Source organism: Cetorhinus maximus, chromosome 4 (genome assembly GCF_964194155.1).
Source record: "Cetorhinus maximus chromosome 4, sCetMax3.hap1.1, whole genome shotgun sequence".
Classification (NCBI taxonomy): domain Eukaryota; kingdom Metazoa; phylum Chordata; class Chondrichthyes; order Lamniformes; family Cetorhinidae; genus Cetorhinus; species Cetorhinus maximus.
In genome coordinates, this window is record NC_135882.1 from 126,300,088 (window position 1) to 126,313,232 (window position 13,145).

General features: G+C 45.2%; 1 protein-coding gene across 1 annotated transcript in view; it reads left to right on the top strand.

Annotated features, from left to right (window-relative positions):
- tmem67 (transmembrane protein 67) overlaps nt 1–13,145 on the top strand; it is a 292,510-nt gene that overhangs the window by 171,299 nt on the left and 108,066 nt on the right. The window contains exons 13-14 of the mRNA XM_078541238.1: nt 5,562–5,667; nt 6,831–6,887. Of these exons, the coding sequence (XP_078397364.1) occupies nt 5,562–5,667; nt 6,831–6,887 (163 nt within the window). The remainder of the gene's footprint in view (nt 1–5,561; nt 5,668–6,830; nt 6,888–13,145) is intronic.

Here is a 13,145-nt window from a genome sequence, read left to right on the forward strand (position 1 = left end):
CGTGTGAGAGAGTGAGTGGCGATGTCCCTTGAGCTGGCAGTGAGTGAGATGCCAGTGAATGTGTGATGGCCTTGTGAGGTTAGAGTGATAAGATGGTTGCCTTACCCTGCTGGCACAGATGAGATTATTCATTTGTTTTCTACACTGGATGGCCAACCTCTTGTGTGTATTGGCACTGACCACCTTTTCCACCGCCTCCCAAGCCGGAGTGATGAGATTGATTGCGGCCGAAGTGGGGATAGAGGACATTCTGACATTGTACAGGACATCGTATCCAGAAGATGTCCCAGGAAGGGCTGCACTCTTCTTGACTTTTGGGGCCATGTCTTCACCAGAGTAGTCCTGGGCTACAAGTATTGAGAAGTGTGCATGCGGCTACAGTTTAAACATGGCACCCTGCGTGAGGAAGCGGCGAGGTAATGGCATGGCAGGCAAATCGAAGGCCGCCCACCAGCGAGACAGCGTGTTTCCTATGGCTGCATAATTAGTAAGGTGGAAATGGGGTGATACGGTGCAAACACCCGCCATTGTGGCCGGCAGGCAAAACAACATTTTTCCCACCCGTTACTGCACTTTGTTCAAATCTAGGATGATTCCACCTTATGACTGTTTGGCTGAGCTCAAAGAATGGCTAATGCACTCAGTTCAGCCAGCAATATTGACACAACTTGGAGTGGAATGATAACTTTGTTTGATTGACATCTTTATTCCTTTGTAATAACCTGATTTTTCTTTGAAGAGTCTTTTCAATGTCTGTATATTTATTTACACAAGAATAAGAGGTGTGAAGTAGATGATACTATTAATGGCTGTGTTTAATTGACAGCCTTATGATAAGGTAAGAGGGGCAATGTATTTCAAAGGGAATGTTGAAAGGCAGTTTTTTTTTATTCCTGACTCAGGAATAGGGTTCCTCCATGGTTCACAGCTCCTCTGAGGTGCTGTGAACTATTTCTACTAACAAAACGGGCCCAGCTCCATCAAAATTGCAGGAATGTTTGAAATGTTTACCCCGACTTTGGAGCCGTCAAGGGTGGGAGCACTACCCACACCCTTATCCCATACTGGCAAAAATTGCTGGAAATGGGAATGTAGGCAGGAATCTTAGGGCTGAATTTTCTGGTTGGCAGGGGTGGGGCGGAGCGGGGGCAGGCACGGACCCGATTACCGCTCACAATCGGGTTTGCGCCACCATTTTACATGGGCAGGCCAATTAAGGCCTGCCCAGCCTACTTCACGACTCCCCTGCATAGCGCGAGTGGGTGGGCAGTGGTGGGCGCGCTCAGGCCACCGGGTCCAGTGGCGACCCAGCGGCCTGTATAAAGGAAGGTCCTGGCAGCCTCAGAAAAGCTGCTCGCAATGGCTGGGCAAAGGGCTGTGCAGAGGGGCAATGAAGTTCATGCAAGTCTGGAGGCTAGGCCATCGGGGCAGGCAAGGCTGGAGGGTAGCCCTTTGGGGCAGGCCGGGCCGGAGGGTAGGGCTGTATCCCCCTCGCTTTTCGAGGAGGTGGCAGCACGGCGGGAGGTGCTGGTTCCCCAGGATGGGAGGAGGAGGCCCCCCCCCCCCCAACATGATGAAACGTGCTTGGGAGGAGGTGGCGGAGGTGGTGAGCTCCTGCTACGTGGTGCGGCGCACCTGGATCCAGTGTCGCAAGCGCTTCAACGATTTGTTGTGCTCTGGCAGGGTGAGTACCATATTGGCATTAGTCATTTAACCCAGCAGGTGGGCTTAACCCCCTGCTGCCACCACCCCCCCCCCCACCCAAAGTCTGAGTGTAGTGACTGCATTGAATCATTGACGGCATGTGTCCTTTGCTGGGTGGGCCAGCAGATATTGCCCATGCTGAGCTCAGCCCGCGAGGGTGATGAGGAGATGTGTTTTGCCCCCGCAGCATGTGTTACGCTGTGTTCCACATGACTGGTTTGGGGGCAACCTGGAGGAGCTGCACCGAGGCGCTGTGCTTGAACTACAGGAAGTGTCCAAGCCAGGGTGATGACATGCTGGGAGGGAAGCTTCAAGGTGGCATGGCAATGAACCATTTACTGTGCTCTGCGCTCCACGTGCTTGTGCCTCCTTGCTATGGAAGGATATATCATGTGGTGCCTAATGTAATGTAGGCAGCAGGTGTCCGGGGGAGTGGTTGGGAGGGTAGGGAACAGGCCTAGTATCTTTGCGTGAATGTTCAGCAGCAGCGGGGTGAGGAGGCACAGGAGCCCTGATACGTCCCACTCTGGTTGGGGTGGGCTGTCCGTGAAGCGAATCCATGTGCAATTTGCACAAATCAATGCTCGTCTCTCATTTTCAGGAGAAGAATGCTCATAACGCGGCAGAGTGTGCGAGGACTGGCGGTGGCCAGGAGCAGATCGCCAATCTTAGCCGGTTCGAGCAGGAGGCCCTGGATTTGAAGAGGCGCCATGCGCCCAGGTCCACTGGTGTCGGTGACGCTGGGGTGCCACGGGCAGGTATATTAGCCCAGCAGTGAGGTCATCATTGTTCTCTCAACAGTCATGGCACTGCTGAATGTTCAGTGATTGAAGTTTGCAACAAGGCTTAACCATTGTTTATGGAAAGATGAGCACATAATGACCCGGGGGACAGGGATGCACTTTGACATTGTCTCCATGTTAACTAATCCAATGTCCTTGTTCTTCCTTTCAGCATCAGCGGAGCAGGGCCGAGAAGAGGAGCAGCAGATGCCCCCTCACACCTGAGGAGTCTGAAGTCTCACCAGCATCACATCATCTCCACGAGCAGGCACCAGCGCAGATATTAGCACCTCAGTGGGAATTAGAACATCAGCCAATGTCCCGGGGCTCAGTGGTGAGGTCACTTCATAGTCGCTGGAGGAGCTGGCAGAGACAGAGAGTGCCCATGGCGCCAACAATCAGAGGACTGCAGGGGATCAGGCACATACTCAGTCGGTGTCTGATGATGTGCCTCTGGAGTCGTCCGCCACGCAGCAGGGGCAGGAAATGCAGCCGGGTGTGCGGGAGCACCTGGGGAGTGATACATGAGGCTTGGTCTCCATGGTGGAGGAATCTACGTGGATGGTTGCTGAAGCAATGAGCCACATGTCCGAGCGCCATGCGTTCTTCATGGAGAGAGTGGCAACTCTCGCGTGGAGGCTCCTCCATGAGACCCGTCAGGGCTTCCTGGGGATGTGCTCTGACCAGTAAGCCCTCACATCGGCATTGCCTCAGCTGGTCATTGCCTGTGTGGGAGATGGTCTGGGTATCAACTTTCCTAGCTTGTTGCCCATCCATCCACAGTGAGCACGGAGGTCTGAAGCAAACTCACGTCGGCGCAGCAGCTATAAAAACAAAAAACTACTGCGGATGCTGGAAATCCAAAACAAAAACAGAATTACCTGGAAAAACTCAGCAGGTCTGGCAGCATCGGCGGAGAAGAAAAGAGTTGACGTTTCGAGTCCTCATGACCCTTCAGCAGATCTGCTGAAGGGTCATGAGGACTCGAAACGTCAACTTTTTTCTTCTCCACCGATGCTTCCAGACCTGCTGAGTTTTTCCAGGTAATTCTGTTTTTGTTTCGGCGCAGCAGCTGCCAGTTGTCTCTGCAGGCACCTTTCAGGGTGCTCCAGATGACAGTGGCAGCTCCTCCACCCCTCTCCCAGTGACTGTAGCATCCGGTGAGACTTCGACGACTGGGGAGATGCCAGCTGTGGAACTGGCAGCTTCCTCCCAGGTGGGGCCAGCACAGGCTCCATGGACCAGAGGACAATCGCCAAGGTCATCAAGGCCAACAGGACAGCAGAGTCAGAAGGCTGTCTCAGATGCCACTCCCAGCGATGGGGCAGCACCAAGACGCAGCATCCGGAAACGAAAACATAAGGCACCTTAGGTACACCACAGAGTTTTTCACTGGTGCTTTTGTGTTGGCCCGAGATGAGGACCCTATGATTTGTTCTGATTTGTAACACTATTGTCTTTTTTTTTTGCATAAGTTTGTTTGCTTGACACATTAAATTCAGATATGTCACCATGGCTGAGGGTGCCTCTTTTCTTCTGCATGTGGATGGTTTCCAAAAATGTAATAAGTACTTTGTTGGACATTCAGCTTTATTAACAAGGCCCTTAGTTACTGTTCCTAACCTGGAAGATTTTGCACTTAGGCATCGAGTATGGAGCCTACAGCCCAGGCTTGTCCTGGAGGTCCATCTGTGGTGTGCTAGCTGAAGGTTCATTGGCTTAAAGACTCCCGGGTGTCCCTGCCTCTCTGCAGTATGCCCGGCTCAACGTCTACCCCCTCAGCATTTCCCTGTGCATGCTTGTCCACGGACTCACTGCTGGACTCATCGTATGCAGCTGCAGCTACTGCCTCGATGTCTTCATTGTCAACTGCGTCCCCCCTTTCCAGCACAAGATTGTGGAGAGCGCAGCATGTAACCGTTATCACCGACATACGATCTGGGGGTTACTGGAGTACGCCCCCTGAGCGGTCCAGGCATCGGAAGCGCATCTTGTGAAGACCGATGGCTCTCTCCACCACAGCCCTTGTGGAGGCGTGGCTCCTATTGTACCGCTGCTCAGCTTCTCTTCTTGGATGGCAGAGAGGCGATCTTCTGAGGGGATAGCTCTCGTCACCCAGCAGCCATCCATCAAGCTGGGCTGGAGCACTGAAGAGCCCTGGTGCCTGGGAGTGCCTGAGGATGTAGCCGTCATTGGAACTGCCTGGGTACCTTGCACAGACTTGTCGAATCAGCATCCTGTGATCACACACTATCTGCACGTTCATGGAGTGGAAGCCCTTCTTGTTGACGAAGGCACCGGGCTCACCTGCTGGTGTCTTGATGGCCAATGTGTGCAGTCTATAGCACCCTGGACATGGGGGAAGCCAGCAATGGCTGCGAAGCCTCTGGCTCGCTGTGTCTGGCTTCCCTGGTCCCAGCGGAAGTGGATGAAGGTCAATGCACGGCTAAACAGATCGTCTGTAACCTGCTTGACACAAGTGTGCACAGCTGATTGGGAGAAACTGCAAAGATCACCCACCGAGCCCTGGAAGGAGTCAGAGGCATAGAACTTGAGGGCAGCTGTGACCTTCAGAGCCACTCTGTGTGTGCACCCACACAGTTAACAGAGATCTGCACTGACGCGAAGATTGCATGGGCACCAAAAAATCGGCATCGATTGGTGAGTCAAGGGCCTTAAGTGGCCAGTTAATTAGTAGCGGGCGCGCATCGGACATCATCGTGCGCCCGCCCAACGAAATATCATGATGGCGCACATTGACGTTGGAATGCTCGCCCGACGTCACCACACGTCATTTTATGTGCAGACCCGGACGCCAACGAGAAAATTCTGCCCCCCACCTCCATTTTTAAAGGTCTCCCGACTTGACCCAACTCCAAGATAATCTTGGCCATAAACCTAAGATTTTTTAAAAATATAGGAGCACTAGATGCTGCCATTAGAATTTCAGTCAACTAATTTACTTAATAACTTTGAAGGAAAGAATATACATAATTTATTATAAAAATCATAATTTATACCTTAATTTATGAAAACATCCAAATGAATTTTAATATTACTGACATCTTGTTGCAGGGTCACTCTTGAGCCTGATTCCCTACAAGGAAAGATCTTCCCTCCTACTCTGATTGTCTCCTACACAAATATTAGGATCCAAAATCCAGATCAACAAACTATTCTAGTAAGCATGGTTCTCTCTTTTAGAAAAATTCAAGGATCAAGAGATAAATGAGCAAAATGGACCCTCGTTATCACATTGGCCTTGTTTTGTGGCCAGCAGAGAAGCGATAACACTGGTCACTGACCTCAAAGAAAGCTGCCCATTAATATCAATCTCATGGCATGCATTTCACCTTTCCAATGTTAATTTGAATCTGGCACCAAGTCAAGGGGATAGCCAGGCATCCAAAACAGTGATGTCATGAAGCAGGGGAAGCAGCCAAATACATTGACATATTCTCACATGCAGCAAGCCATAAAGTAAAATGCACTAATTATGATCAAGAATGATGAGCCATATAGAGCTGTATAAAGGGCATATCTAATAAATCCCTGGGTTTTTTGAGGAGATAACAAACCTTACAGACAGGGGAATTGAGTGGATGTTATTTATTTGGATTCCAGCAAATTTGTTGATAAAGTACCCAATAGAAGATTGGTCCCCAAGACTAGAAGGCATACCCTAGGTGAAATGCTTCTGAAATAGATTGACAGTTGGCTGAAACAGGAAGAAAAGAGTGGTCCATGGAACTGGATTAGTGCTAAGCCTGTTGCTATTTTTAAAATGCATAAATAGTTTGGAAGTGAAGGCAGAAACAAAATTCTCCAAATTTATAAAGTAACCAATTTCCTGTAAAGCACTTAGGAATGCCATGTTTTTTTTCCTTCCTTTCCTCCTTCCCCAAATTGCTGCTCCCAGATTTTCAGCACCTCCATCCCTGAAATGATTGGTTCCCGGTTTCCCACTCCAACTCGGCTCTTCTCCCCCTCCCTCAAGCATCACTCCCAAGCTACCTCCTGTCATCACTATTATGAACAATTCTATACCTGCAGTAGGAATTCCCAATCTCACATCAATTATTTCCAAGTTGTGCAGTGTCATTATTCACAATAGAAGTGGCATCAGGTAGAAGCTTGGGAGCAGGTGTTAGAGGACGCCCTAGTCCATATTAATTTTGTTCCACAAGCATAAACATGCAAACAACATTCCCAGAATGCTGGCTGTCCACATCAAACACAAACAGTTGGATTTTGTTTGCTACTAAGGCTTTTAAATTATGAGCAGTTAGATTGTACCAAACTTTGGATTCTGTATTTGATATTTTTTTCCCACATCTCAAACAGGTATCTTTTTCAGTTGAGTATGAAATGGACTTGTCGACAGCTTATCAGAATGCAGAAGTAAGTTCCTGTTTGAAAGAATTATCCTATTATTCTAACTAAAGATTAATCTCAGTAACCAACTGTTTGTTATAGTCATTTAAAATTTAATCATGATTATCACAATTGTTTGTAGTTCACAGTGAACCTCACCATAAGTCAACTCTTTGGAGTACAAAATAAAGGTTACTGAAGTAAAAAATTTCAAAGCTGAACAGAACAAGATTTGACCTTCACAGTATATGTGGTTTACAAATTTCTGCAACAAGTTCAAGGTCAGACCACCATTGTAAACCAATTGAGCTTCCTCTTTTGGATAGTATCCAAAACATTGAGTGAGGCGTTCACCTCTAACCTAACTGTCGCCCTCTGTATTTGTTATCTTACATCCAATGTTTAGATTCTTCAGAACTTGTGAACATTTAAAAGATACCAGTGTGAATTCAAACTGTAGGAGCACTTAGGTTTGGGAGCAGTTAGGGGATTAAATGTTTGTAAGGTAACAATGTGACAGGAAGCTGGCTCCAACCTGCCCCTTCTGTATTTAACTGCAGTGCATTAGGCTGTGTGCAACCAACCCCCTCAGTAATAAGAAACTCAGGAGAAACATTTTCACTCAGAGAATGTGAAATTTATTACCACATGGAGGGTTGAGGTGAATAGCAGTAGTGCAGTTACATAATTATGTGGGAGAAACGAATGGAAGGATATGTTGATAGGATGAGACAAAATAAAGTGGGAGTAGGCTCATATGGAGAATAAGTACCAGCATGGACCGTTGAGCTGAATAGCCTACTCCTGTGCTGTAAAACTTCAGATATGTTAACCACTCAAGTACAATTATACTAAAATGATGTTTGGAATTTAACTGTCGATGCGCAGTATTCCCAGTTTTCACTAGTGAAAGCAAGACAAGAACAAAGCATCAGTTTGGGGGACTTGAAGATATGACAGGGAAATATGTCAAGAAGTACTAAAAATTCATAATTGCTTTCTTGCTAAATTGTGGGAAAGCCTGTGTTCACAGTAACAATGCTGAGAGGTTAATTTCTCAATTTCAGAGGTTCGTATGTTTTTATGTTTGATCTCTACTTTGGAACTCTGATCTGTCAGATCAGCTTGGGTGCCTGTGGTAATTATGGCTTTATTTAGTGTGTAATATACCTTTAAGAAAAATGTTTTTTGAGGAAGATCACATGATCTTTAGTACACAATAGGAGAGTAGCGCAGGCTAACTCAGTAGTCAGTAGTTAGTAGTTATTAGTTAGTTGTGTAGAGATAGAGTTTGAATTGAAAGCACACGAGTAGTTGCTGCTGAGTGTAAATAACCTTGTAAATAAACTTAAAATTTCCACCTAAGAAATGTCTGCTGATCAACTCTATCAATACTCGGCCACTGCTCACAACAAACTGATGACGAGGATAAAACAAGTTTAACAGAAGAAATAAAGTAAAAAGAGATTGGCACTGTACCTCGACCAGTAATTGTAAATAAAAGTTCCGTTCAAATTGACTAAGTAATTCCCTCTAAAAATGACATAATTCAGAAGAATTGATCTTTTCGATCCAGCCACGGACAATTGGTCTCATTACATTGAACGTCTCATGTTCTTTTTCCAAGCGAGCGAGATTACAAGGGAAGAGAAGAGGCGAGCGATCCTCATATGGGAATAAAAACTACGGCTTGAGTCGAAGTTTGACTGCGCCCAGTGCCCCAGATTCGAAAAATTTTGATGAATTTGTGGACCTCGTGAAGGGCCATTATCAACCAAAGCCCTCAGTAACGATTTAAAGGTTCAAGTTTAATTCGAAAAATAGAATCCCGGGAGACGACAGTTGCATGCTATGTAGAAAATTTGAAGTAGTTAACGGAACATTGTGAGTTTGGTACATCTCTAAACAATATGCACAGAGATTATTTAGTGTGTGGTGTGAATGAGGAAACGGTTCAGAAGAGATTATTGTCCGAAGTAAATTTGGATTTCAAGAAAGTGCTAGAGATAGCACTGGCCATGGAAAGCGCAGTAAGAGATTCAAAAGTCATACAGGGTGTGCAAAATGGCACCGTCCTCCACATCGGGCAGGAAACCCCAGACAAAAAGGGCGCAGAAAGGCAAGACTCTACCGAGAAGCGGGAAACAGCTGCTGAAAAATAAGAAACATTAACTTAGTAGTGAAATCAAAGAATAACTTCAATAAGGTGGAAACAAGCAGTCTTTTAACGATTGGCAGTTTAAAAAAATCGAATGTTATTATTGTCACAGAAATAGACATATAATGAGACAGAAGGATTCAAGCATTGCAAACAAAGGAAGAAACCCAGTGAGATCTACAATGTAGAAAAGCCTGAAACAACAAATTCAGGCATTTACTCATTGTTTAATCTGAAAGTTGGAAAGACAGAACCAATATTTGTAACAGTGAAAGTAAATGGCAGACCTATTTGAATGGAAGTGGACACTACAGTAATTGGGGAACATATCTTCAGACATCTGAATAATGGTGAACATCAATTAAATTTAGAAGAAACAGCCGCCAAACTAAAAACATATACAGGTAAAGACATTCAAGTCAAAGGCATAAGCAGAGTAACTGCCCATTATGGAAGCCAATCAGCAAAGCTACCAGAGTTGGTATTAACAGGCAGAGCGCCAAGCCTCCTAGGGCAAAGTTGGCTAAGGAAAATCAGCCTTGAGTGGCCACTGAGATTCCAAAAGGAAGCTGGAAGAACTCCTGTTTTGGAAAAGGAGTGTGTAAGGACTCAACAACCTGAAGATACGCAGGTTGTCTTAAGCCAAAACATGCTAGAACAGCAGAAGGAACTCGAAGAGTCCATGCTTGATGACAGAGTTTGAGATGAGGTGAGCAACCTTCGAAAGGAGAAAGAAAACCTGCTGAAAGACCTTCACACACCACAAGATTCTCTCAGGTCAAAGATTGTATCTCTGGAAAAGTACGAAGAGAAACAGAAAGAATTCAGCACTTCTTTAAATGAACTGAAGAATGACTTGGCAGAGAGGACACAACAGTACTCAATTTTCCAGCAGGCAGCAAACAAGTACAACAAAGAGATGGAAGAGCTGTAGAATCAACTACATAAAGCAAAAGAGGCTTTGGAAGTGAAAGCCACAGAATTTTCTAAGAAGCAGAAAGATGATGACATTTTGGGAGACTCAACCACTGAGTTCAGTCAAGTTGCATCTGAGAGAAGCCTGGCCAATAGTGAAGTCACGAGATTAAAGTCTGCACTAGAAAGGAGAAGGCGCATGTAAAGAAGGTATAGAAATACTAATAGGACTTTAATACTGGCAGCATACATGTACACTTTCGTACATTGGCCTGGCAATCATATCGCAAAAGCCGATGCCTTTAGTCATTTGCCTTTACAAGAAAATGACGATGACGTCCCAGTTCCACAGGAACTTGTCTTACTGTTAAATTCCTTAGATTCCTCACTGGTATGCACTTAACAGATCAGACACAGGACAAGCCGGGACCCAGTCCTATCTCAAGTACGAGAACAAGTGCTTCATGGTTGGCCACAAGAGCCCGTATCTGACAAAATGAAACTATACTTTAACAGAAGACATGAAATAGCAGCCAGGATGGCATCTTATTGTGGGAAGCAAGAGTGATATTACCTCCAAAGGGAAGGGAGCCACTGTTAATTAAACTACACAGCGCACATCCAGGAATATTTTGAATGAAGACCATAGCACATAGCTACTTATGGTGGCCTGGGATGGATGGTGAAATAGAGAGTTTAGTGAAGAATTGTGTGCAATGTCAGCAACTACGAAAGTTACCATCGACTGCTCTGTTACACCCTTGGGAGTGGCCAGGAAGACCATGGGTTTGGTTCCACATTGACTATGTGGGACCTTTCATGGGAACAATGTTTCTGCTCATTGTTGATGCCCATTCAGAATGGATGGACATATATGAGGTGAAGTGACCAATGTCAACTGCTACAATTGAGAAGCTACGTCAAAGTTTTGCCATTAATGGACTACCAGAAATAATCATTTCTGATAATGGCACGGCTTTTACGAGTGCTGAGTTTCAACGGTTTATCAGCCTCAACGGTATCACTCATGTAAAAATTTCACCATGACACCCTTCCTCAAATGGACTGGCTGAAAGGGCGGTTCTCACATTCAAGGCAAGCATGAAGAAACTAACTGGAGATTCCTTAGCAACCAAGCCAGCACACTTTCTCTTCCATTATAGGACCACCCCTTACGCAACAACAGGTGTCACACCTGCGGAGTTATTGATGAAACACTGTCTCAAGACGAGATTGAGCTTAATAATGCCAAATTTAGAGGGAAAGATGGAAAGGAGTCAGGGAAGCCAGAAAACTAGATAGGACTGGCATAGTCATGAGAGGAAATTTACCGTGGGAGAAACGGTATACGTGAAGAGCTTTGGAGAAGGACCAAAGTGGTTACCAGGTGAAATAAATGCAGTGACGGGACCTCTATCTTATCACATGGAGGTGGAAGGCTGAGTTATACAGAGACATGTGGATCATTTATGGAAGAGAGAAACAGGTCACCAAGGCCAGAATTTGTAGCTCATCAGGGGGCGCGCGCCCGAGCTGAACGAGCGTAAAATGATGCGCAATGATGTCGGGCAGATGAAATGGCCGAGCAGCCTTTGGATTTTTTAGGAAACCTCATCCATGGGCGAGATGAGGTTTCCAATAGCTATTAAAAATTAAATTAAAATTTAAACATTTCATTAATAACATTTCCCTGCTCATGTGGCAGAATCATATGGTTTTTTAACAATTTAAAATGATTTATTTTTAATTCTTAAAATCTTCATCTTCCTGAGGCAGCTCTGTGCCTCAGGGTACTTTTCCTGCACACACCTGCACACATGCGCAAAGTTCCCCGCTCGCCCCCCTCCCCCACCACAGGAGGGATGGGATGAAAGAGAGGTGCAGCTCAGAGGAGGCCATACTTGGAACACAGGGTGTACAGGCAGAGAATAATCTTCCATGACATGTTGGAACACCAGTGTCTCAAGTGGTTCAGAGTCAAGTGTCAGATGGTGGCAGACATTTGCAACTTGCTGGAACAAAACCTACTGCAAAGTGGACCTGGCGGTGTCATGAAGAAATATTAATGTGTATAATATTATTGGAAATTATTTTTAAATTGGACTTGTAGTAGGATCTGTGTCTCTGTGTGTGTCCATGTGTGTATATATGTGTGCTTTAATTGGATTAAAGCCAGCTAGCCTGTATGCTTTGATGTATAGTAATTTGAGATGTTAATTAGATAAACGTGAGGATAGAAGGTAAAGAGTATATTTGCACTTGTTGAATAAACCATTCAAAAGAATGGGTCAAATCCTACATCTAGCTGGGAGACACCAAGCAATGTGTTTATATTACTAATAAAATTAGTGGAATTAAAGGATTATTGTTAGGAGGGGTAAAATTAAAAATCCTAGTAATACATGGAAATGGAAAATTTACATTCAAAGGGAAAACTGGGTATAAACTGAAAGGAATTTGTGTGTGAGGCAGAGGTATGTAAGATCTAACAGCCTGTAAGCTGTGAACTGTGTCTGCAAAGGAACCCTATTTTGAATTCATAGGGTCAAATGTGCTTTGCTTGGTGTCTGTTTAATGTCTATGGGTTATTGTTACCTTGGTGAGGATTTACCTGGGAGTGATTAATTTGGGAATTTGTTTTAAAGTTATTATGGTACTAATTTGTAGACATGTGTATGTGTTTAAATTTGTTATTAGATTAATAAATGTTTAATTTAGTTTTATATACAAAACCTTTTGAGGCTTGATGGTTTTATTCCTGAATTCAGAGCTGCGTCTCAAACATACCAATAGAAAATAGGTTATGACAGCTGTTCAAGATTCCCTCTGGGATTTAAACAATTCAGCCTTTACCAACTGCTGTGTCATAACAAGTGGCCTTACTTTACCAGTGACTGTCAAAGTCACTGCCAAACTCAACTTCTTTGCCTTCAGCTCCTTCCAGAGCTCTGCGGAGATATTTACGGGATATCACAGTTGGTCACCAACAAATACCTAAGACAGGGCAGGATGTTATGTCAAATTTGCCACCAGTGATGTCAGAGTGAGCAGATGCTTGGTTTGTATCTGTAGCTGGATACATGATGCATGGTATCAAGTAAGGAGTGGGATGGGGGGTGGGGCCAAAAGGTGAGAAGTGGCAGCACTTTGAGCTGATCCCCCACTTCCTTGTTCTCTTTGGCCATCATTTCCCTGCTAACAATGAGCTGGAG